General features: G+C 42.3%; 1 protein-coding gene across 2 annotated transcripts in view; it reads right to left on the bottom strand.

The window, feature by feature from the left end:
• SCFD2 (sec1 family domain containing 2) overlaps window positions 1-27,606 on the bottom strand; it is a 622,955-nt gene that overhangs the window by 590,342 nt on the left and 5,007 nt on the right. For both annotated transcript variants that reach the window (XM_033945427.1, XM_033945418.1), the window contains exon 2: window positions 23,236-23,404. In XM_033945427.1, the coding sequence (XP_033801318.1) occupies window positions 23,236-23,404 (169 nt within the window). The remainder of the gene's footprint in view (window positions 1-23,235; window positions 23,405-27,606) is intronic.

The raw sequence follows: 27,606 nt of genomic DNA, 5'->3' as shown, positions 1-27,606 counted from the left end.
CATTCCAAGGGATTTTTGCTCTTCCTGTTCAGGCTGATTGGTTAGGGCTGGTTACTAGCTGCAGCAAGAGCACAGCCTGGGAGTGTTGAAGCAGGAGCAGTGGAAAAGAAAGTGGTTTGTTTGGGGTTTTTTCCCTTGTTGGAGAAGTGCAAACCTGAGGAAGGGCTGGTTTACCTGACCTGTGTTTGTTTGTAAGAAGGCAAGCCAGGCCGAATGTTCACATTTTTATTTTACCTTTCTTTGTGGGAAGGTCCTGAAGTGGAACTATTGAACCTCAATTCTACAAACATTGAATTGGTGACAATATTCATGTTTGGTGCAACTCTGCTGAAGTATGTGCTAACCAGAACTATGTGAATCCTTAAGAGGAAGATTTTTTTTTTTTTTTTTTTTCAAATTGCTGTTTTCCATCTGACATGAACTATGATACTGTAATTAAACAGAGTTTAGGTTTTCCTGACAAAAGTTTGTCTTGTGAATTTTGGGCACAACTGCTAGAAGTATAGCCAGAGTACAATAGTGGTCATGGGAGCAACTGGGACATTGCAAAGGCCACAAACCTTATTCATTGTGGCAGGGTTCCCTAGCAGATTACCACCTGACCAGCCAAGTGTCCCTGCCATACTACGAAGTATGAATCAAGGAAAACTGGAAATTATTAAAGATAAAATGGAAAAAAACAAAATTGATTTGATATGTAGCAGTGAGCTCAAATGGACAGGACAGAGCCATTTTCAACTAAACAAGCATTGGATCTGCTACTCTGGTCACAAAACACACAGGAAAAATGGTGCAGCATTCATCCTCAACAATAAGCTTTCAAAGACAGTACTAAAGTACAAGGTTATCAGTTGCAGAGTCATGTCAATCCATCTGTAGAGAAAGCCGATCAATGTCACTTTGATCCAAGTATATGGTCGAATGACAGATGCAGAAAATGAGGAAGTAGAATTGTTCTACAAACAACTTGTAATAAATCAAAAGCTGAAACAAGATCTACTGATCATTATGGGGGACTTCAATGCAAAAGTAGGAAGTACATCTGAAGATGCAGTGGTTGGAAAGCACGGCACAGGAGAAAGAAATGAAGCTGGTGATAACTTAGTACAGTTTTGAAAAACAAATTAACTGTCAATCATGAATATGCATTTCCACCACCACAAATGTCACCAGTACACATGGACCTCTCCAAATGGCATGTATTGAAATCAAATGGACTACATTTGCATAGGACAGAGATGGAAATCTGCAGTTTTGACTGCAAGGACTAAACCAGGAGCTGATTTTTAGAAGTGACCACAAGCTTTTGACATGCAAGATCAAGGTAAAGCTTCGCCAGAAGAAGGTCATTACGACATTGAAATACGACACTGAAACATTCCATCAGACTATTGGATGAAACTAAACAGGTTTGCCTTGCTTGATACAGGAGATAGAGAGCCCGAAGAGTTATGGAATGACAACAAAACTGTAATTAGTGATGAAGCTAAAAAAGCACTCCAGAAGAAAAAGAGTGTCCCCTTGTCTTTGTAATTTTTGATAAAGTGAAAAATTGATCCACTTGTACCCACTGTACTCCACTCAAGTTTGCATCATTGATTGCATTTTTGCTTATTTTTAGTCATTTTACTATTGTTATGCTGTTACAAAATTCTCTGTTTATTTTAAACTGTACCTGCTGTCCACCATCTTGGATGAATCTCTTCAAAAAGGTGGTTAATAAATATAAATCAATCAATCAAACAATAAGGACTAAACAGTGGGGTGAGATGCTGGACCTATTGAAGCTACTCAAATGACTTATTAACAACGGGTTGTCATCTGAAAAGAACATAAGAATTGCCGCTGCTGGGTCAGACCAGTGGTCCATTGTGCCCAACAGTCCACTCACGCGGCAGCCCCCAGGTCAAAGATCAGTGCCCTGAGACCAGCCCTACCTGCGTGCATTCCGGTTAAGCAGGAACTTGTCTAACTTTGCCTTGAATCTCTGGAGGGTGTTTTCCCCTATAACAGCCTCCAGAAGAGTGTTCCAGTTTTCCACCACTCTCTGCCCTTCATTATCTTGAATGTTTTGATCATGTCCCCTCTCAGTCTCCTCTTTTCAAGGGAGAAGAGGCCCAATTTCTCCAATCTCTCACTGTACGACAACTCCTCCAGCCCCTTAACTATTTTAGTTGCTCTTCTCTGGACCCTTTTGAGTAGTACCGTGTCGTTCTTCATGTATGGTGACCAGTGCTGGACGCAGTACTCCAGATGAGGGCACACCATGGCCTGGTACAGAGCATGATAACCTTCTCCGATCTGTTTGTGATCCCTTTCTTTATTATTTCTATCATTCTGTTAGCCCTTTTCGCCGCCGCCGCGCATTGCACAGACAGCTTCATCGATTTGTCGATCAGAACTCCCAAGTCTCTTTCCTGGGAAGTCTATCCAAGTACCGCCCCGGACATCCTGTATTCGTGCATGAGATTTTTGTTACCGACATGCATCGCTTTACACTTATCCACGTTGAACCTCATTTGCCATGTCGATGCCCATTTCTCGAGCTTGATTATGTCACATTGCAGATCTTCGTAATCCCCTGTGTCTTCACTACTCTGAATAACTTTGTATCATCCGCAAATTTAATCATCTCACTTGTCGTACCAATGTCCAGATCATTTATAAAGATGTTGAAGAGCACGGGTCCAAGCACCAAGCCCTGCGGCACCCCACTGGTGATACTCTTCAGGTCCAAGTTTTGTCCATTTACCCCCACTCTCTGTTTCCTGTGCTTCAGCCAGTTTTTAATCCACGTGAGTATTTCACCCTCGATTCCATGGCACGCAATTTTCTGAAGTAGTTGTTCATGTGGAACCTTGTCGAACGTCTTCTGAAAATCCAGATATGCAATGTCGACCGGGTTGCCCTTGTCTATCTGCCTGTTTACTTCCTCGAAGAAGTGCAGCAAGTTCATCAGACAAGATCTGCTTTTGCTGAAACCGTGCTGGCTGGTCCTCATTAAACCGTATCCGTCAAGGTGATCAATGATGCGGTTCTTTTTCAGCGCCTCTACCATTTTTCCCGGTACCGAGGTCAGACTCACCGGTCTGTAGTTTCCCGGATCTCCCCTTGAACCTTTTTTGAAGACCGCCGTAACATTCGCCACCTTTCAGTCTTCCGGAATGTTTCCCGATTTGATCGACAGATTGGCTATTAACTGAAGCAGTTCAGTCATAGTCCCTTTCAGTTCCTTGATGACCCTCGGATGGATGCCATCCGGTCCCGGGGATATATCGCTCTTAAGCCTATCGATCTGCCTGCATACCTCTTCTAGACTTCAACACTGTCAGTTTCCCATCTTTGTTTCCAGTATATAGCCTGATGGGTTCCGGAATGCTGTGTATATCCTCTTCGGTAAATACAGTCACAAAAAATGTGTTCAGTTTGTCAGCGATTACTTTGTCCTCCTTTAGCACTCCCTTTATTCCATGGTCATCCAATGGTCCCACCGTTTCCTTCGCGGGTCGTTTCCCCTTAATATAGCAAAAAAACGGCTTGAAGTTTTTTGCCTCCTTGGCTATTTTTTCCTCATAGTCCCTTTTGGCCCCTTTTACCACCTTACAGCACCTCAGTTGATGTTGTTTGTGCTAATGAATAGATTTGATAACACAAATGTAATAATTTTACCTGTGCTGGCAGAACTCTGCACCTTCTGCTATCTTTTCTAGCTTCCTTGTTACTGGTTTTTGTGAATACTAAAAGCTTTTTTAAAAAAATATTTAATTACAAATACATTTACTGTTATAAGAATGTGACTGAATGACCTTGGAAAAATGCATGCAAGATGAAAACCATGATCGGAAAAGATTTCTTAAACTTTATAATACAGAAAACTATTCCTTATCTATCTCTCCATTTCTATACAGATGGGATGCATTTAGACAAAGTAGGCATCTGTCAACCGAAGTCAACCAGCATTATAAATAAGTTTAAACCATGCCAAACCCACGAAACAGTGATATCTTTAGATCAGCATGTTTCTAGCAGCCTTGCAGCTTGTAAATGTGCAGGAAACAAACCTGTCCGACCCACATTTACCCTTAGAATGCCTTAGTCTAGCTCAGATTTACCAGAAATGTAGCAAAATCATTGGCTTTCAAACCCAGAAAGAATTTAAGAAAAAAAATATACATATTTCAGAATCTGCAATGCAAGACATTTTACATTCTTATCTTTACATGAATAAGATATATTCCAGCTGTCAAAAACAAAACTGTGTATAGTATTCTAAAACTAAGGAGAAGAATATCAGAGAGATTACTCTACTATTTGGGTACAATAATAAAGGTTTTAACCTAGTAAACATGTTTGTACAAAAATATACACTCTCTTTTACTAATGCATAGTGCAGGTTTTAGCACCGGCAGTAGCGGTAACTGCTCTGATGCTCATAGAATTCCTATGAGTGTCAGAGCAGTTACTGCAAGGAATGAAGCAAGAATTCATACTCTCAACTTTTCTGTTTGTTTTTGTTCTAGAGTTTACTGATCAAACTACTCTTGCTAAAGGCAGTTTCATCATTGGGAGTACAGGTAGTGCAAAATCAAAAATACTAAACATATTTCATATAAAAACTTAGCAACTGCTTATAAAAATGTATTGTGAAGGCTAAAAAAGATTACTACTCTGAACGAATTGAAATCTCACTGACTATCTGAAAATCTCAAGATCCCACATCCATCACAGTTCAAAAGGCTAGCATACTATTTCTCAGATAAAATTTACAATCTACAATCATCCTTGTCTCTCTACCATCAACAGCACCTATTCCCTCTTATGAATTATCATCCAACTATAGGTCCCTAACAGGCTCTTTCTGTTATTCAAATATTCCCTCTTCTACAATGGTGTCAAAGATACTGAAATCCCTATTTATCTCACAACTGCGCATCATGACCCAACACCATACAAATTAATTAAACAAATTAAGATCTGTCTTTCCCATTTCTTATATCAAATGATGATTCCTAGACTTTAGAGTGGCTCAAACCATGCCTTGAAAACATGCCATTATTGTCCATGTGTTAAAGATACTTTGTTGAGTTTTTCCTTACTATTCAATTATCGTTCCATTGCCAACTTGCTCATTGTTTCAAAAATGGCCAAGAGTACAGTTGTTTCACAACTTAATAATTACCACATTTTTCACTCCATAAGATGCACCTGACCATAAGACGCACCCACCTCTAGAGGAGGAAAAACCAAGAAAAAAAAATTCTGAACCAAATGGTGTGCCCTGTACCCTGTCCCCTCTATGGTGGTCTAGTGGTAGGCCGGGACAGGGTACAGGGCACGTCTAATGGTAGGCAGCCCCAAGCCAGCCTGCCCCCAGCCAGCCCACCAGCCCACCCAAAGCTAGCCCGCCAGCCAGCCCCAAGCCAGTGCCAAGCCAGCCAGCCAGCACCAAGCCATCCAGCCAGCCCCAGGCCAGCCAGCCAGCCCCAAGCCAGCCAGCCAGCCCCAATCCAGCCAGCCAGCCTCAAGCCAGTCAGCCAGCCAGCCAGCCAGCTGCAGGCCAACTAGCCAGCCAGTCCCAAACCATCCAGCCAGTCCCAGGATAGCCAGCCAGCTCCAAGCCAACCAGCCCCAAACCATCCAGCCAGCTCCAGGACAGCCAGCCAGCCAGCACCAGGCCAACCAGCCAGCCCCAAACTAGCCAGCCAGCTCAAAGCCAACCAGCTAGCCAGCCCTAAACCATCCATCCAGCCCCAGGACAGCCAGCCAGCCAGCCCCAAACCATCCAGCCATCCTCAGGACAGCCAGCCCGCCAGCTCCAGGCCAACCAGCCAGCCAGCCCCAGGCCAGTCAACCAGCCCCAGGCAAGCCTTCCCCCCGTACCTTTTTTAATTCTGCCCAGCAGCTCCAGCTGGCTTCTCTCCCTTCCTACCTGCCGCAGCAGCCTTCGCTCTTCTGGGCTCATTTCCCAGCCAGCAGCGAAACAAATCAGCAGCGCGGATGGCAGTAGCAAGCTTTACTCTCTCCCGCTCGGCACCACACCGCATTCTGAATGGCTGCCGTAAGTTCTTGTGAGTCCCACGAGAACCTACGGCAGCCATTCGGAAAGCAGAGTGGGTCCGAGCGGGAGAGCATAAAGCTTATTCCTGACATCTGCGCTGCTGATCTGTTTCACTGCTGGCTGGGAAATAAGACGAGGGCGCTGGACCACCAGCTAAAAAAGGGGGAACGGCAATGACAGGACGGATGGATGGGGGGGGTTAAAAAAAGGTAGTGTGGCAGCAGCAGGTGGGTGGGTTTAGAAAGGTGGTGCTGCGGCGGCGGGCAGATTTTACAGTGGTACGGGGGGGAGGGTAACAAAATTTGTACCTTCGCTTCATAAGACGCAACGAGAATTCCACCCACTTTTGGGTGGAAAAAAAGTGTGCCTTATGGAGCGAAAAACACAGTATTTTGAAAAATCAAACACTCTTCATTCTAATCATTCATTTAAAATCTTATCAATGTGCTGTATCATTCATTCTTTTAAAGATTATGCCAAAGAAAATGCTTATTTAGCTTTCTAATAAAGTCCAACACATGTTCATATTTTTGTTTTACCTTTCTTTGTGGGCGGTTCCTAAAGTGGAACTATTGGACCTCAATTCTACAAACATTGAATTGGTGACAATATTCATGTTTGGTGCAAGTCTGCTGAAGTATGTGCTAACCAGACCTATGTGAATCCTTAAAAGGAACACGAGGATCAGCAGTGTAATTATCCCAAAGTGTAATATAAGGATAAATAATACAAATATTCTGACAGATGTCCATTTCGCTGCATACAAGGTAAGTACACATACTTCTTTCTGGCTCACTGACTCTCAAAAATAGCTGCAGGTATCTCATAAGTGTCAATTTTAATCCATGTGTTCCATGTTGAAGGAATCAATGTTTATCTTTGACCATAAAACAAAATATATGTAAAACAAAAAACATGTGCCAGTCTGTAAATCTAGTATAATTTCTGATATATCCCTGCAATTTATACTATGTGAAGCACACTTCAAGAGCCCTTAAGACCAAACTGATTGAATACAGACATCGTGCCAAGGCTAAAAAAATGACCTGAGCTTTTGGTTAGTCATAGAATTTAAAAAGATCATTCTTTTGATAGTTGGTACTGGTTCTTTTTACCATGAGAAGAAGGAATATATATATAGATTTTTGAGAGAGAGTGAACCATGACTATCAAGTTTCAACCCAGTCACCAGAGGATTTTTACTTGGACTTCTTGATTCTTCTGCCATTCTCAACTGCAGCCTTTGTCAGCAGTGCTATACTTCTGCGTTTGGAGACTTTTGACAAAGGCAGAATTGCTGAAACAATGTCTATGTCGAGTCTACCTGTTGACTGTTAATTAATAAAATGCAATTTGGATAGTCCACTTGCTGAGTGATCGACATCTTTTTTTTTTTTTCAAGACTCCTTGATTTGGATCTTTACTTTAGGCACTGTTGAGCTAGAAGATCTTAATGTAGCAACTGAATGGAATTTTTTTAATTGACATTATTTTGTGTATGGATATACATTATAACTGCTACTTGAATAGGAGGAGATATTACATTTATATCATTGTGTTTGCAGGAAGTTTTAGAGTTTAAGGGTTCCTTTTACAAAGCCGCGCTAGGGCCTTAACTCGCGGAATTGCTGCACGCGCTATCCGCTACTGCCTCCTTTGGAGCAGGCGGTAGATTTCTGGCTATCGTGTGCTATAGCGCGCGCTAATCTGGTGCGTGCGTTAAAACCGCTAGTGTGGCTTTGTAAAATGAGCCCTAAGGGGGGGAGGGGGGACAGGCCTTTGTGGGGAGACAGGCAGGCCTTCAGGGGTTGGGTGCAGGACTTCAGGAGGGACGGTGCAGGCCTTCAGGGGAGGGGTCCCTGGTGTAGAAATACAGAGAGGAAGGGAGGGACATGCATATGCCAGACTTTGGGGGGAAGAAATAATGGGTCTAAAATCAGAGGAGAGGGAGAGAGATGGTGGACAATGGGATTTAGGGAGGGAAGAAGCTGGACACAAGGGATGGTGTGGAGGGGGATAGAGATACTGGATAGGAGAGTAATTGCGAAGAGAAAGGGATAGATGGTAGACTCTGGGGTGGTGGGGAAGGAGGGAGAGATGAAGGATGAAAGGGTAGTTGAAAAAAAACCCCGGAATATAAATGATAATTAACATTTTGTCTGCATACAGTGTGCTTTGTGTTTTTTAAAATTTTATTGTTGGTAGATCATTTTGACTTGGTCATTTTAAAAGTAGCTCGCAAGCACAAAAAGTGTGGGTACCCCTGGTCTAGACAGCTTAGTTGCTGCCAACTAGTAGTTTGCTTTAGGCAGAAAAGCATCCATGCTGCTGAGGTGATTTATGTTTTTAAATTTTCCTGAATATCAGTTCTAATAGGAGTGCCTAAAGAAATCTGCCATGCTTACTGTTTTTATGGTGCTGCTGAATTTACATAACACTGCTCAATAACGGTAACTATTCCTTCTCCAAAGACATCACAGTTAAGTGGCTACCTGATGGCATTGCAGATCAAGAAACTTGCCCAAAGTCACAGAGTGCCAGTGGTAGAAATAGCATTTGAACTGTAACTTTTCTGATTTGTAACTCATTGTTCTAGGCCAGGGGTAGGCAATTCCGGTCCTCGAGAGCCACAGGCAGGTCAGGTTTTCAGGATATCAACAATGAATATTATGAGATAGATTTGTATGCACTGCCTCCTTGAGATGTAAACCCATCTCAGGCATATTTATCATGGATATCCTGAAAACCTGATCTGCCTGTGGCTCTCGAGAACCGGAATTGCCTACCCCTGTTCTAGGCAATAGGCCACTTCTGCTGTTTAATTTCACAGCTAATTTATAGTCTGTTGTATAATTAAGTTTGTGTGCACTGTTCATACACTTAATGAGCACTGGTAGCTCTCATTTACATATGTGGCTTAGTGATGCAGAGGTAACAAAATGTTCAGCATTCAGGAACCTGTTAGTGTGTACGGTTCAAATGCATTGTATAGTCAACAAGATGGAAAATTTAAACACATTTCCCAAATAATGAAAGAGAAGGTCAGACAATTCTGCAAAAATTTATATAGACCAGGGAATATTTAAACTCCAGCACCAATGTATTTTGGTGAACAGGAAATGATGAAGATTTTGAGCTTCAAGGTGATAGAATAGAAGTTGTAAAGGATTTCCATCTCCAGGGCTTTTTCATAAACAAAGAAGCAACTAGCAGGGAAGCAATACTCTGCAGAATAGCACTTGGTCGCTCTTAAATGAAGGCTCTCGACAAAGTATTCAAAGGCAAGGAAATAACACACCAAATGAAGATCAAACTTGTCCACACACTCATTTTCTCAATCATCAATTAAGGATGCGAAAGCTTGACACTACGGAAACAAGACACAAAGAAGATTGACTCATTTGAGCTTTGATGCTGGAGAAGAATTTTAGGTGTGCTGTGGACTGCCACAAGAACTAACAAATCAATTCTGGAAAAGATCAAACAGGCTATGTCACTGAAAGCCCAAATGATGACATTATGACTGTCTTATTTTGGTTACACCATCAGAAGAGAGAGATCACTGGAGAAGGATATCATGTTTGGGAAGATCAAAGGAACCAGGCAAAGAGGGCGACCTGCAATCAGATGGCTGGACACATTGAAAATAAACTTGGGGGTGATGCTGGAAGCCTTTTCCGGACTAGCACAAAACGGCACCGAAGAGCAAGAAGCTCATACCATAGTTGTCACACAATGTTGTCATTCCATGTCTTCCATGCTATGTTTTGTCATGCATGCTTGTCTAACCATTTTGCTAGTCATATCATACTATGTTAGCCATACTATGTCTCACCATACCATGTTTTGTCATATTATATTTTTACAGTGCTTTGTCAACTTTATTTTGCCATCTTTTTCAGACTTCCCCAGGTACATTAGATAAATTGTGAGCCCGCCGGGAAAGATAAGGAAAAATGCTTGCATACCTGAATATATTAATGTAAATCCTTCTGAGCTCCTGTGGGAGAACGGTATAGAAAAGTGAATGAATGAATAACTAAAATTGTTTTGCACAAAGCTCATAGTAGAAGACATTCAATCAGTGGTTCTACCACATAGCTTTCTGTATCGACTCCAAGGAGTAGAGAGATTTTAACCCTGGCTTCCATAGTTCTCATCCCACTGCTTTAACAACAAAGCTACTTCTCCACTCAAAACAAGTCTTGAAGAAAAACAAGTTACTTAGACATAAGAGTTGTTCTCCATAGACCAGGGGTCTCAAAGTCCCTCCTTGAGGGCTGCAATCCAATCGGGTTTTCAGGATTTCCCCAATGAATATGCATGAGATCTATGTGCATGCACTGCTTTCAATGCATATTCATTGGGGAAATCCTGAAAACCTGACTGGATTGCGGCCCTCAAGGAGGGACTTTGAGATCATTGCCATAGACAGATAGATAACCTACACAAATAAGTAATGGCATTGGGATGGAGAAGCTTTTGTAGATCTCAAAAACATCTAGAAAAAGTTTCCAAGCATTGCTCCCCTGCAGAGGTACTTCAGTTAGTCCACAAGGACAAGCAAAACATTTTTTTTAAAAATTTTTAACTTGCGATACAAGCAATGTTTTGCAATACAAGTACATACAGTATACACACATCACAACATCAGAACTGAGCCAATGGTTCTTCTCTCTCTGACCTTGCAGGAGTGTAGTGACTGTTCTAAATGAGCAAAGTCTTGCAATACAAGTACGTATAGTATTTTGTATTAAAATTTTTGGGTTGTGGAATGAATCGTCTGAGTTTCCATTATTTCTTATGGGGAAATTTGCTTTGATATACAAGTGTTTTGGTTTACAAGCACGTTTTCGGAGTATTTTGTATTAAAGTTTTTGGGTTGTGGAACAAATCATTTTCTGTGGGGAAATTTGCTTTAGTATACGAGTGCTTTGGATTACAAGCATGCTTCTGGAATGAATTATGCTCACAAACCAAGGTGTGTGTGTGTTTGTATATCTATATCTATCTACCTATATAGATCTAGATCGTGATTCAGCACTGGTGTGCCCTTATCTGAAAGCAAAAGTAGCAAGCCAAATCCTGTCAGTGATCTCTTTAAATCTGTGAAAATTAGAAGATGGCGATATGTCTTTAAGATGTGGGAAACTTCAAGTCCAAAAAAGGCAGTAGAGGAAACAGGCTGGGAGGAAACCTGGGGAAAGCCTGCTCACTTATATAATCAATCTGTGTTTGCTATTAAGCCACCTAGCACTCTCCTTTGTTATCACTGCATCCAATCACCCCTACTAATCACAAAATTCAATAGCAAAAGTTCAATAGAGTGGAGAAAAAGACCTCAGCTAATCTTCCTTGGTAAAAAAAAAAAAACTTTACTCACATGCAATATTCACAAAAATATATAAAAGATAAACAGAGATGCCTTCAATATTCAGTGTTCTTCCACTTTTTTCAAGATTCACATCATTAATCATAGGAGAGCTGCCACTCATAAAGCATCAAAAACAGAGTGAACAAAATTTGGACTTAGCTGCATGTCACTATAACTTCAATGTCCAAGACTTTCAATATTCTTTAAATATGCCTGCTGCATGCTTAATCCAACTTCGCCCAACAAGGAGGAATTCTTTGCTTCGGTCTTTACGGAAGAAGATGTACGAGATCTACCCGAACTGGAAATAGTATTCAAGGGTGATGATGTGGAGGAATTGAAAGAACTCTCTGTGAATCTGGAAGATGTACTAAGCCAAATCAACATGTTAAAAAGTGATAAATCACCTGGACTGGATGGTATATATCCCAGGGTACTAAAGGAACTCAAACATGAAATTGCTGACCTGCTGTTAGTGATCTGTAACCTGTTGCAAAAATCATCTGTAGTACCTGAAGATTGGAGGGTGGCCAATATGACGCCGATTTTTAAAAAGGGTTCCAGGGGAGACCCGGGAAGCCTGACTTCAATACTGGGCAAAATGGTAGAAACAATTGTAAAAAATAAAATTGTGGAACACGTAGACAAACATGATTTAATGAGACAGAGTCAGCATGGGTTCAGGCAGCTGAGGGAGATCTCGCCTAACCAATTTGCTCGACTTCTTTGAAGGTGTGAAGACATGTGTATAAAGGTGAGCCGGCTGATATGGTGTATCTAGATTTTCAGAAAGCTTTTGACAAAGTTCCTCATAAGAGGCTCCTGAGAAAATTAGTCATGGGATAGGAGGCAAAGTTCAGTTGTGGATTAGGAATTGGTTATCAGATAGAAACAGAGGGTAGGGTTAAATGGTCATTTTTTTTCAATGGAGGACAGTAAACAGTGGAGTGCCGCAGGGATCTGTACTGGGACCAGTGCTATTTCACTTATTTATATACGATCTGGAAATTGGAACGAGTGAGGTGATTAAATTAGCAGATGACACTAAACTGTTCAAAGTTGTTAAAACACATGCGGATTATGAAACATTGCAGGCAGACCTTAGGAAACTGGAAGACTGGGCATTCAAGTGGCAGATGAAATTTAATGTGGACAAATGCAAAATGATGCATATTGGGAAAAATAACCCAAATCACAGATACTGGATGCTAGGGTTCACCTTGGGGATTAGCGCCCAAGAAAGGAGTCTGAGTGTCATTGTAAACAATACGATGAAACTTTCCATCCAATGTGTAGCGACGGCCAAAAAAGCAAACAAGATGCTAGGAATTATTAAAACATAAGAACATAAGAAACGCCTTCACCGGATCAGACCAAGGTCCATCTAGTCCGGCGATCCGCACACGCGGAGGCCCATTTAGGTGCTCCTTTTTGGAGACCCGGTTTTCCCGTATCCCTCAATATGATCTGCAAGAAGGTGTGCATCCAACATGCGTTTGAAACCCAGCACAGTATTTTCTGCCACCACCTCCTCCGGGAGAGCATTTCAAGCGCCCAACACTCTTTGTGTGAAACAGAACTTCCTGACATTTGTCCTGAACCTGCTGCCATTCAGTTTTAGGCTATGACCTCTTGTCCGCGTCACATCTGAAAATGTCAGTAATGCTGCTTCCTGGTCAATTTGATCAAATCCCTTTAATATTTTAAAAGTCTCTATTAGATCCCCACGCAGTCTTCTCTTTTCGAGGGTGAACAGTTCCAGTTTTCCGAGGCGTTCCATGTAGCTTAAATTCTCCATGCCTTTGACTAGTTTTGTGGCTCGCCTGTACCCTCTCCAACAGAATTTTATCCTTCTTAAGGTATGGAGACCAGTGTTGGACACAGTATTCTAAGTGTGGTCTGACCATTGTTCTGTAAAGTGGCATTATAACATCTTCCGACCTACTCGTGATCCCCTTCTTAATCATGCCTAACATCCTATTTGCTTTCTTCGCTGCCGCGGCACATTGAGCCGATGGTTTTAGGGTTCTGTCTATCAGCACCCCCAAATCCCTTTCATGTTCGCATTTGGCTAAAAAGGGATGGTTAACAAGACTAAATATATTATAATACCTCTGTATCACTCCATGGTATGACCTCATCTGGAGTATTGCATTCTGGACTCTTGCCCATCGGAAATCATGACGGTTGCCCCAATAGATTTTAAACTGAAATTGATGAATTATCTGACCCATATTCTAAAGAATGGGAAATTTCCTATTAACAAAGGCCACATTTTAATTACTCCAATTCCTAAAAATTGTAAAGAATCGCTTGAATTGACTACAAACTATAGACCAATAGAATTACATAGACCAATACAAACTATAGACCATAGCATTACATAGACCAATACATTACATAGACCTAGCATTCCATTTTTTGTGAAAATAATAGAAGGTTTGGTTCACTCTCAATTATTGGAATATCTTGATCATTTTTTTTCTCTTACATAGATCTCAGTGAGGTTTTAGACCTCTGTTTAGCACTGAAACAGTAATTGCTGCTATTCTAGACAATCTAAGCAATTTGTTTAACAAACGTCTTAATGCCTTGATTATGCAATTTGATATGAGCTCCGCTTTCAACTTGGATGACCAAGAGAAGTTGTTGGAATGCTTGGATGCAACTGGTATTGGAGGAGAGGTACTGGAATTGTTTTGGGCTTTCTTTCCCTTCGTACTTAACAGGTTCGTTTCAATGATGAATTTTCAGGAATCTGGAATAATTCATCTGGTGTTCCTCAGGGCTCGCCACTGTTCCCACTGCTTTTTAATGCCTATATGTCAAGTTTCAAGTTTATTCAGAAATTTTATAAACTGCCCAATCAACCTTCTAGGCGGTGAACATTATGTTAAAAACATATATGGGGTGACTATACATCTTTTAGAAACAACAGTCATAATTCAAAACATAAAACTAATTCAAAAGACAAACAGAAACAAGAGGGAGGAAGGAAGGACAGAACTATAATTTATCAAGTAAGAAAGAGAACATATAGGGAAAGAACAAAAGGGAGGGTGTAAAAAAAACAACAAAAAACTAAATTAAAAAATAATAATAATTAATTAAAACTACGTAGCCCTAAAAAAGGGCATTTAGGTCTCGAAAGCATCAAGGAAAAGAAATGTTTTTAGTTTTGTTTTAAAATTATTAAGATTTAACTCTTCCCGTAAGTAGACAGGAATATTGTTCCAAAGAGATGGCGCAGTGACAGAAAAAAATGGTTGACCTCATTGTATTAATAAACTTCAAAGATGGGACAGATAGCAAATTTTTAGACACAGATCTTAAAGACTTAGATGAACTATAGGGAATAAGCAGGTTATTGATAAATTCTGGTTGATTATTTTGTCTCTCTGGGTGCTCGATTGCCTCATTTGGGGATAAAATTGTTTAGTTACGTGGATGATTTTACGATCATTATCCCATTTGCTAACTCTTTCAGAAGTAGTTCTTACAGAAACAGAACTATTAGGACTAAAGGAACAGTGGATGATTGAATTCAAATTAAAGCTTAACTTAGAAAAAACAAAGTTTTTTGTGCCTTCTCCACACCCACTTGATACCGATACATCTTTGATCATAAACAAACATAGCTACCCTGTTCAATCAACCATTAAGATATTGGGTATAATACTGGATCAGGGTTTGACTATGAAGAACCAGGTGGACCCTTTGGTTAGAAAGGGCTTGTTTACCCTCGGGAAGCTTTGATCCATTAGGGCTTATTTTTATGTTTCATCGTTTAGACTTTTGGTGCATTCCCTCATACTCATTCAGCTTGATTACTGTAATATTGCCTATTTGGCAATATCTCAGGGAAATATGCACCGACTACGTATGGTTCAAAATGTGGCGGTCAGACTGATTTTTGGGCTGAAGAAATATGACTATAACACACCTTTTTTTTCAAAAATTGCATTGGTTGCCGGTGGAAGCGGAGGTGAAGTTCAAATTTGGTTGTTTCTGTTTTAAGGTTATTTTGTTTAAGGAATGGAAAAGTTCATAAATGGACAAAAACTGGAATAAGCACAAACAAGACCAACGCAGGTGCCATAAGGCGGTAAAAGGGGCCAAAAGAGGCTATGAGGAAAAAATAACCAAAGAGGCGAAAAACTTCAAGCCGTTCTTTCAATATATTAAGGAGAAATGACCCATGAAGGAAGCGGTGGGACCGTTGGATGACCATGGAATAAAGGGAGTGCTAATGGAGGACAAAGAAATCGCAGACAACCTGAACACATTTTTTGCGTCTGTATTTACCGAAGAGGATAACACAGCATACCGGAACTCAACAGGCTATATGCTGGAAATGAAGATGGGAAATTGACAGGGTTGATGGTCAGTCTAGAAGAGGTATGCAGGCAGATTGATAGGCTTAAGAGCGATAAATACCCGGGACCGGAAGGCATCCATCCAAGGGTCATCAAGGAACTGAAAGGGACTATAGCTAAACTGCTTCAATTGATAGCCAATCTGTCAATCAAATTGGGAATGATTCCGGATGACAGGAAGGTGGCGAATGTTACGGCGATCTTCAAAAAAGGTTCGAGGGAAGATCCGGGAAACTACGGATCGGTGAGTCTGACCTCGGTACCGGGAAAGATGGTAGAGGCGCTGAAAAAGGACCGCATCATTGATCACCTTGACGGATATGGTTTAGTGAAGACCAGCCAGCACGGTTTCAGCAAAGGCAGATCTTGCCTGATGAACTTGCTGCACTTCTTCGAGGGAGTAAACAGGCAGATAGACAAGGGTGACCCGGTCGACATTGTATATCTGGGTTTTCAGAAGGCATTTGACAAGGTTCCACATGAACGACTAGTTTGGAAAATTGCGAGCCATGGAATCGAGGGTGAAATACTCACGTGGATTAAAAACTGGCTGAAGCACAGGAAACAGAGAGTGGGGTTAAATGGACAATACTCGTACTGGAAGAGTGTCACCAGCGGGGTTCTGCAGGGCTCGGTGCTTGGACCCGTGCTCTTAACATCTTTATAAACGATCTGGATATTGGTACGACGAGTGAGGTGATTAAATTTGCGGACGATACAAAGTTATTCAGAGTAGTGAAGACGCAGGGGGATTGCGAAGATCTGCAACGTGACATAATCAGGCTCGAAGAATGGGCATCAACATGGCAGATGAGGTTCAACGTGGATAAGTGTAAAGTGATGCATGTAGGTAACAAAAATCTCATGCACGAATACAGGATGTCTGGAGCACTACTTGGAGAGACCTCCCAGAAAAGAGACTTGGGAGTTCTGATCGACAAGTCGATGAAGCCGTCTGCACAATGTGCTGCAGCGGCATAAAGGTCGAACAGAATGTTAGGAATGACAAAGAAGGGGATTATGAACAGATCGGAGAAGGTTATCATGCTACTGTACTGGGCCATGGTGCACCCTCACCTGGAGTACTGTGTCCAGCAATGGTCGCCATACATGAAAAAGGACACAGTACTACTCGAAAGGGTCCAGAGAAGAACGACTAAAATGGTTAAGGGGCTGGAGGAGTTGCTCTACAGTGAGAGAATGGAGAAAACTGGGCCTCTTCTCCCTTGAAAAGAGGAGACTGAGAGGGGACATGATTGAAACATTCAAAATACTGAAGGGAATAGACTTAGTAGATAAAGACAGACTGTTCACACTCTCCAAGGTAGGGAGAATGAGAGGTCACTCTAAAGTTGAAAGGGGATAGATTCCGTACAAACATAAGGAAGTTCTTCTTCACCCAGAGAGTGGTGGAGAGATGGAACGCTCTTCCGGAGTCTGTTGTAGGAGAAAACACCCTCCAGGGTTTCAAGACTAAGCTGGACAAGTTCCTGCTAAACTGGGATGTACGCAGGTGAAGCTGGACTCATTTAGAGCACTTGTCTTTGACCTGGGGGCCACCACGGGAGTGGACTGTTGGGCAGGATGGACCACTGGTCTGACCCAGCAGTGGCAATTCTTATGTTCTTAAATACTTATTTGATCTTTTTCCTTTGCAACTAATAAACACAGGACAAGTTCGCATTTGAATTTCGTCTCTCCGCCTGTTAAAGGTTGTAAACTTAAAAAAAAAAAAATCAACACCTTTTGTCATACTAGGTGACATTATGGAGCAAGGATTTGAAACATTTGATCATGTCTTCCAATTCCTATGTGGAATTTGGGAGACATTTAAAGACATACTTGTTTTCTAAATATATGGGTAATTAGTTTGAATTTACATGGATATTGCAAACCACATAGATTTTTACAGACTTATTTTCTAATCATTTGGGTATTTAATTTAATTGTACATCCTATCTTTTGTAAACCATATAGAACTTCATGGCCCTGCAGTATATAAGCTTATTGTTATGTTAGATATATGAAAGATATAGCAGCACTAGAAAAGGTTCACAGAAGATCGACCAAGATGATAAAGGGGATGGTACTCCTCTCGTATGAGAAAATAATAAAAAGGTTAGGGCTCTTCAGCTTGGAAAAGAGAAGGCTGAGGGGAGATATGATTGAAGTCTACAAAATCCTGAGTGGAGTAGAATGGGTACAAGTGGATCGATTTTTCACTCCATCAATAATTAAAAAGGGACTAGGGGACACTCAATGAAGTTACAGGGAAATAATTTTAAAACCAATAGGAAGAAATATTTTTTCACTCAGAGAATAGTTATGCTCTGGAACATATTGCCAGAAGTGGTGGTAAAAGTTGATAAACTAGCAGGTTTTAAGTAAGGTTTGGACAAATTCCTGGAGGAAAAGTCTGTTTTTAAGACATGGGGGAAGCCTCTGCTTGCCCTGGATTGGTAGCATGGAATGTTGCTACTCTTTGGGTTTTGGCCAGGTACTAGTGACCTGGATTGGCTACCGTGAGAATGGGCTACTGGGCTTGCTGGACCATTGGTCTGACCCAGTAAGGCTATTCTTATGTTCTTAAGGACTCCCCGTTTTGCCTTCTCTCTGGCTGAATCAGAAAATCGTGAAGTGACTTTAAAACCCTGATGCAACCAGAAAGAAGGCGAAATGGGGACTCTTTGTTAGGCATCTAACTTGTCAGTGCTTATGTCTCTTCCTATTTTCTTCATTTAAATGATGCATTTTTTTGCTCTAATAGCCTCTTTCACTTCACCTTTTAGCTATGTCGGCTCGTTTCCTCTTCTTTCCACCTTTGTTAATACGTGGAAAACATCTGGGCTTCCACGTCAGTATTTTTAAATAAATGTCCATGCCTGGTTTATAGTCCTAACCCTCCTCTTTTCCTGCTCTGCATGAAATGTAGTTCCTGATCTGTTTTCCTTTTCTTCATCTTTCAGCTCATGCTTATACTTTTATTTATACATACAATGCTTTGATGGATTTTCTAAAGGGCAATCTAATTGGCTTAACTGATTCAATCCTCGGGGAGAGTGTTTAGCCTTGAAAAATGAAAACCTATAACATATGGAACTGGAATGGCCCAGTTGTCGCCCCACCTCACCCATCACCCCCTTACCTTCTTGTACACCAAATCTCCATGCTTTCCTGTTTATCAGATCCCATATAACCTCCACAATAATGACAACCATAAATAAACCACAGACTCTTTATTGATGGTAATAACGAGGCCGCAGCTTTGTTTATTGGGACAACAATTAAATAAGCAATTAACAATTGCGTCACCTCCTGAGCTACAAAAACATTGCAATTTGACAAATCAAAATTAAATTCCACCTGACCCCGCCATGTGAGCAAGAGTCTAGGGGGTGGCATAGACCTCCATGCCCCTTTTCCGTGACACGTGCCTAAAAGCCCATTAGCTCCCCTGAGCTCACTTCCCCCTAATGGCTCATCCCCGGATGAGCCTGCAGGGGTAAGGCATGTACATCCATTCCCCCCCTCCCATGCTGGGTCACATGACCCGTGACGTCACCCCTTTGCTGATCACACTACCACATAACCGCTCATCTTCTGATGAGCCAAAGTTTGTAGCTTGGGATCACCACCACAGGCCTGTAAACTACAGGCCCCCCACCCAAAAAACAAAGCTGCAGCCCCATGCGCTCGAGGCACAGAAATGCCCCCACCCAGTCCTGCAACTAAGCAACCACGAGGCCGTCATCCCCACCAGAAGGGTGCAGCCAAATACGCCACCGACAGCAGGCAAGCTCACCCAACTCAAGCTTCCTACCGGGAGATCACCACCCACGTCTGCCACCGAATCCTAGGCATGACCCCTGGACACCACGCATCCCATGGGCCCGGAAGGAACACAGATCCACAAGAACGGGCATCAGAATGGCCAAAAGCATCCCCTACCCTCAGGACAAGGCCAGCTGTAGCACCCCGAACTTGAACCGCCGCAAACCTATCCACACTCCGCGGAAAACCCTCACCGGAACTCATGTCACCCTACAGGCAAACCTGCCCCACTGTCAGAAGAATGGAACACCCTGCTATCCTACCCCAAGGTAGCTGCCAAGAAGGAGCCCACCAAGGCCCCCACTCCGGGCCAACTGACATCCATGCCCAACCCCAAAAACCCCAGGACCTACCCCATCGGGCAGGCCGCAACCCAGAACACCAGAGGGCCGGCAAGGAATACCATGCCCTTGCCCGGTTCCAAATCCAGCACACAAGTCCTACCCCAGGACTCCCTGAAGGAACCGTCCCCCACTTGACAAATTCAAAACAGCGCCTCCTCCCGACACAGCCCACCAGGGCACACACCAAACCACCCTGATCCAACCCTATGGTGCAACCAAATACTACCCCAGGTCCACTGTATACCTCCCAAACAAAAAAGGGGGGTGGCCACAAACTCGTGACGGGACCCCACCATCATATAACCAACAGATCTACCCAGACGTAATGCAAGACACTGCAGGACCACCCCCACCCTGCCAACCTGATGAAACCACAAAACAGCACCACATTCAACAGCACGCTGGCCAAAGGAGGGGGAGGAGGAAAAGGGGTCGCAGACCAAGGTACCTGGACCGCACCCAACATTCCGCAGACTCTCATACTGTACAATCCCCCCCAAAACAGGACCACCTGATCCTCCACTACCAGACCAAACCACATGCCAGCTCATGGTCCGAAGCATGAGAACCAACAAGCGGGTGCCACTCATCCGAGGTGCCATGACAGCAACCCCGCAACACCCTCCAGCCACCAGCGTGCCCACGCACCACCTGGTCTCCCCTCTCCAAGAATCCACCAAACCACCCAGTCCTACCACAACTCGTCACTGACGCACCCAGAAAACAGCCCCATGTGCAGTGGCAGGGCCATCCTTAGCAGACACCGAGGGGGTAACAGAGGCCCTCGGCACCTGAACCAGGGCCCCCCAGCCCCTACCGAACCGCAGTACCCCCCACGAAACCAGGAGCACCCAGCTCCATCCGTGACGATTACCATCCGTCCACTCCAGCCAACAGCCGAAGCAACGCCCCCAAGCCCTTAGGGGGAGGGCACCACAAACCCGTGGTGCCCTGGCTGCCGCCGCCGTGCACACCTCTCCTACCACTTGTGTGCAACCAGCACCACCTGGCCCTTATTCCTTTACGATGTGGATCGTGGGACATTCATTTATTCACTGGGCCAGCGATTGGGCGACGGTCCAGCCTGGCAGTTTGCATCTTGGACTGTTTCACCGAGTAGTTCGAGTTTCGGGGTGAGGACAGCGGGGTATGAATTTGGAGCCAGCTGTTGCCCCTGATGCGCGACCTGCAGAACTGCTCTCACCACCCAGACATCTTGGCTATACACTTGGGTGACAATAATGTGGACTCTTGCATAGGCAAGCAGCTTGTCAATGCGGCCCGAGGGGAGTCCACAGAACCAGACCAGCCCAAACCCCCTCAGGGGAAGCCAGGCTACCAGCCAAGCCACATTTTGCTGCCACATATCCCCCTACAACTGTTATTTTAAATGAGGAGCCTTATGTATACAACTTGAATAGCCTTCAGACTTGCAGGTGTATTATGTCATGGTTCCCTGCTACGAGGTTGGCGTGGTCGGATATTGTCCCGTGGCTTCATCGTTTGGGGTCCAAGAAATGTACCAAGAGTTTGTTGAAAGCGAACAAACAAATTGGGCATGGGTGATGACTTGGGGGGGGGGGGGGTGCACATTAGACATGAGTGGGTGGACGTGTCCTGCAGGGGTTTGTTCGCCAGGGACGGCATTCATCTTTCAGATGTGGGTTTAGATTTGTTTCTCGAGAACTTTACGGTGTATTGTAAGGCTTGTTTGGAGAGTAGGGGTCTGTAGTCGCAGCTCTGTTTCTTGGGGGGAGCTCATAGAAGGATTTCGGGCTCATGGCGGGGTTCAAGCTACCAAAAGCTGGGGCTCATCCGTAGAAGAGCAGCTGGTTCGGAAGCGGGTCCCAGGTTGGCTGGTGACCCAGGTTGGCTGGTGACCCAGAAGGGGAAGGGCGGCTCCTACCACCCCCCCCCCCCCGATCCTTGCTGACAGGGGCCAAAAAGCTGTTTATATGTAGTGGTGTGGTAGCTTGATGGTTGCTTATAATTCTGTTATTTTGTTGTTATAATAAACAGAGCTGTAACTCTATTTTTTCCAAGTTGTAGTGAGTGTCTTTATTTATGGTTACCTAAGGTAGGAGATTTTGGTAGGGATACATGAGGGTGGGGGAGGGGGGAAGAGACCGATGGGCCTTTCCAGATCTAGCTGTTAATAAATGTAATCATATAGCTTTGAATATGGGTTTTCTTAAGGTACAATCTGGCACATTTTGTTCTATTTGTACTCTTCATCCCATGTCTCAAAGAAATACACATACCACCCATGTGAGACTGTGCTGAGCACTGATTAGAGAGATCTTACTCTGTTAAATATAGTACACTGAACAAATCACAGGGTGATTCCAAACACTGTTTCACCATTTGGTATTGCACTGCATTTAAACTCAAGTTTTAATTCTAGTGTTAGGCTAGAAGTGTAACTAAAAATCAGGTGTGAAGTTTATATCTAAATTTAAATTTAACATATGGAAAAAAACACAAATTTTGGTCAATATTCAGCTGGAGGTGGTCAGCATTTTATTAAATGCCTACTTTCACCAGCTAAATTAGCAAAACTGTTCCATATATAGAAGGCTGGCCTCTAACAATATTACTGTGAGACTTCCACTAGAACTTGTGGCAGCCATTTTATACTTGGAGCCACTAGAGAAAGGACCAAGTGGGGTTTGCTCCTGGTTCACCAACCCCACTGGAATACCAGGGAAGTAGGCCCTGGTGGGGGGAGGTGGTGCGCTATTAGGAGAAGGTGGCAAGGGGGGGGTATGTTATCGAGAGTGTGTGTACTTCTGGGGAAGAGTGCTGGGAAAAGACAGCATTCATGCTTGGGGTGGGGAGGAATCATGAAGGGAATGGGACCTTGCCCGTGGGTGCACAAGAAAGTAATGCTGCACTACTGTTATGGCGTCTACCTGTAAGCTTAAGACCACTGTTTATGTGGTCCTATTTGGTTCTTTAGTTTTGTGGGTACCAGCATTAAATATTGCCAGTACCCACCTAGCTGCCAGCTCCTCCCCAACGCTGCCCTCAGAACAACCCTCTCCGTCCCACTTCAAAAATGGCTGTTTGAGCTGATGCTGACTTTCAGTAGCAGTACCCAGTTAAATGCTGTTGAATATCGGCAGCAAGCCCCTTAAGCAAGGTCTAATCACTTTGAATATTGACCACACTGTTATTTACATATCTCATCATAACATATTCATGCAGTAACCTACTTTGCTAACTATATTTTCCTAGAATTATGAATCTTACTTTGGTTGTGCTAGGCAGCCAGGTGCTACAGTATCAGAATTTCCATCAGCAACATGAAGTGCTGTCAGCTCCACTGTATTAACCATCACATCATTTGTGTGACCTGGAAATCTGGGGAGTACAGAAATAATTTTCTCTACTAGGTTGTCTCCATGATGGCCAACCGCACCTAAAGAATGATCAAATGAAACAAGAAAATATAAAGGCTGCACTTATAGAAAAAATATGCAATTAGTTAATAATAATAATAATTAAAAAAAAAAAACTATTTATAAAAACAGAACTACATTTTTTAGTGGATTTTAAGTGGATAAGTTTTTTGAACCATCGTTTCTCTTTTTTTTTTTTTTTTTAAATCAATTTTCATCCATACATTTCACAGAGGAAAATAAAGAAAAGGAAACAAATGAAATCAATTCTCAATTATAAACATCTAACAAAAAATTCCTTTCTAGCCCACATTAATGAGAAAACTGGCCAAAGTTAAAGGAAACAAATAAGGAAATATCAAATGGACCTTTTGTCCATTTACAGCTTAGGGTATGACAATATTTCACTCCTCATGTTAATCACCAGTACTTACGTTATCGCTTGAGAAATCAAAAATTGTTGCAACTGAACTGAATCCCAAAACACAAATTCACTACTCCCTTTTGCTAAGGTGCGATAGCCGATTTAGCTGGCACGCATTAGCATTTAGCGCGTGCTAAATTGGCTAGCGCGCCTTTAAGCCTCCTTTTATTAAACTGCGCTAGCAGTTTTTAGCATGGGGAGCTGCACTGAATGCCTCGTGCTGCTTCAAATGCTCATAGGAACTCTATGAGCACTGGGAGCAATGCGGGGCATTCAGCGCGGCTCCCCGCGCTAGAAACTGCTATCACAATTTTGTAAAAGAGGGGGTTGGTTTCAACTTTAAAAATTCCTGTCTCCTTAATTGAGTGGCTCTAGACGTCAGGAAAATTTCTCACTAAATCACTACGTTTCCCCTTTTTATTTATTTTTATTTAGTTGGGACCTAAACTATGTGTGCATTAGCGAGAATTCATAATATTTGGGACTGCCTCAAACTTGTGTTCTTTTGTTTTTCTGTTTGTACAATTCAATTTGGGCTGCCTCAAACATTTGCAATTTTTTGTCAATATAATTCATTCTACTCCACATGTATTTTGTAACAAGTTTTATGCATGAAATATTGTTTCATTTGAAACATTGTTTCAATCACAGAGTTTCTGTCACACAATTTTGATTTCAACAAAGTAACAATATATAACCCCGTCTACACCGGTCATTTAAATTGTCTTGTTCAACATGTTACAATTGTGGGGGTAATACACTTCCATGCTGCTTGTATCTGTTTATCATTTATTACATATGATAAAATACATTTGTATCCCCTTAGAGTTGTGGATACACATGTTTTATCCAATAAGTTAAAACAGTGGGGCCATATTGATCTATATTTATATACACTTATCCATGCAATTGCATTGTTCATTATACAGTAAAACCTTGGATTGCAAGTAACTTGGTATGCAAGCGTTTTGCAAGACAAGCAAAACATTTTATTAAATTTTAACTTGATAAACAAGCAATGTTTTGCAATACAAGTACATGAAGTATACACACATCGCATCAACACAATTGAGCCAATAGTTCTTCTCTCTGACACTGCAGGAGTGTAGTAACTGTTCTAAACAAGCAAGGTCTTGCAATATGAGTACACGTCCCCCTCCGAATCTGCGGTTTCAGCATCCGCAAATTTGGTTATTTGCAATTTTGGGGGGGAAAGAAAAAAAGCTTCATTTCGGACCTTCCCTGCTTCCCTCCCACCTTCCCCCCAGCATCCCAGCCTTATCTGGTGGTCTAGCGGGCTTAAGGGACAGGAGCGATCTTCATACGTTCCTGCCCCGTGCAGATCGCCAATAGGAAATGGCTGCTGTGAGCTCCTGTTATAGTCTCAAGAGACTACGGGAGCTCATGGCAGTCATTTCCTATTGGCGATCTGCATGGGGCAGGAGTGCAGGAAGATCACTCCTGCCCTGAAAGCCCGCTAGACCACCAGGTAAAGCCGGCACAGTCTGCCCAGCCCAGAGAGGAATGATCTTCGCTCTGCCCAGCCCTACACCGAAGCGGGGAAAGAGGAGACCGAAGCACCCGCACTGGCCCCTGCAAACACGCAACACGCATGGAAGAAGGCGATCGGAGACAGAGACCACCAGGTAAGGTCCGGGGGTGGGTCAGAGCCAGCACAAAGTTATTTGTGATTTTTCACATTTTGCAGCCCAGCTCTGCCCCTAACCCCCGTGAATACCGAGGTAGAAGTGTACATACAGTATACAACACATGCGTCACATCATCACAACTGAGCTGATGGTTCTTCTCTCTCTGATGCTGCGGGAGTGTAGTGACTGTTCTAAATGAGTGAGATCTTGCAATACAAGTACATACAGTATTTCGTATTAAAGTTTTTGGGTTGTGGAACGAATCATCTGAGTTTCCATTATTTATGGGGAAATTCACTTTAATGCATGAGTGTTTTGGATTACAAGCATGGTTTCGGAACGAATTATGCTTGCAAACCAAGGTTTTACTATATGTGGTTTGAATGTTTCTCAAATATACATTTTGTCACCTTATAGTATCCTTACGACATTGGCTTTCATATTTGGTTTGTTATTATCAGAGTATGTATGTTATCATCTTTTTTGAGATTACTATCTTGTTGAGATCATTTTTTTATTATTACATATTTTTTTTAATTATTTATATTTATTATTTCATATTTTATGCTACATGTGATTTTTATGTGTTATGATATCATATGTTCTAGGACTCCTAATGCAGGTGGTTTAGCAAAAACACATTACATGTGAAGTCCATGATCTATCAGATGTTTTTATGATTGACTTACTTTCCTGTGCATGTGCTGCACTATTGGTTGCCATTAAAGTGGGTTTTGAAAACTAGGCTCGTTCTGCTCTCTTCTATTTATGGTTGTTCGAACCAATAGAGATCCAGCTGAAAATTTTTGCATGAGTTAGGCCCATTTTTATCAAGCAGCGGTAGAGCATTTTAGCACTGGTTGGCGAGCTAAATGCTCTGATGCTCATTCAATACCTATGAGCATTTACAACTTCAGAAATGCAAACATTTCTAACAAAAAATGCTAAGGGGGCATCTTTGATATGACATTCAAGTCAGAATTGGGACATCCTGTTCATAAAGTATGAAAAAATTCTCTCTCGCAACCATTTTCAAACAGGATATGCATTAGGGTTTCCTATTTGAAAATATGTGAGAAGGTGCAAACAAATTATCATTTGTTTTACAAACTGAAATGTCCAAATTATGAATGCCAAAAATCTAAGGACAAGGATGTCTCTCTGGAAGCATTTTTATACAATGGTCACATGAAATTCCTTGCCAAGCAGAGGAGCAGTGCTGTCCTCTTCATATCTACAATTTAGAAAGTTATTGAAATAATTTATTTTTGTTAGATTTATGGGTAAATGAAAAGCTGGTAATTTTATATTACTAGAATCTTGTCTTTCACAAATTTTGTAAATCACTGTTATTATACAGCCTCTTTACTCTTTTGTACACCACAATGAAATGAAAATTATTTGTGGTTTAGAAATAGAAATGGAAAATGGCTGTAAACCAGGGCACCCAGACTCATATCCCCCTACAACTGTTATTTTAAATGAGGAGCCTGGCTGTATACAATTTGAATAGCCTTCAGACTTGCAGGTGTCATAAATATTTAGGTACAGTAGGTATGGATATAGGTCTGTTTCTGGAGGGCTCACAAGGGGGTGGGGGGGGGGGAAAGCTGAGGTGGGAATTAAACCAGGGGACCTAGATTCACAGTCTGCTTTGATGCTTAAGATTGGCTGAGAAAACACTGGCGTGTTATAACACGCATGTGGCAAAAGTATAAGGATCATGTTTGTTTCATAATACTACATTTTCTGGTTTGATTCATTGAAAAAAAAAAGTTTTGGTCGACTCCTGATGCAGGCGCTGTGTGCTATAATACGGCTCTTGTTGGGTCAATAAAGACTTGTCTCCTTTTCACCGAGGCCCTTGGTGTTTTTTTTTTTTCTGGTTTCCAGTGGATGACTGCCATGTTCCAATGATGCATATGGCTTGTGATTGAAATTCTAACCAACAAGAATGCTCCAGGAAACAAACTTCTGATCTCTCCCTAGGGGAATTATCAGGCAGTTTAAACCTAGTACTGTAAGCATATATCACTACCAGAATAGACTCAGTTCTTAACCAATTCTTCTTTAATACAGTAACTCAAAACAAGGAGAAAATGACTTCAGTTCAGTTGCTTGGAAAGAAATGTAGCTTCTGCTACCAGTC

Source organism: Geotrypetes seraphini, chromosome 1, assembly GCF_902459505.1.
Source record: "Geotrypetes seraphini chromosome 1, aGeoSer1.1, whole genome shotgun sequence".
In the NCBI taxonomy this organism is placed as follows: Eukaryota; Metazoa; Chordata; class Amphibia; order Gymnophiona; family Dermophiidae; genus Geotrypetes; species Geotrypetes seraphini.
Note: the sequence above shows the minus strand (reverse complement) of the source record. Positions and strands in the feature narration are given on the sequence as shown.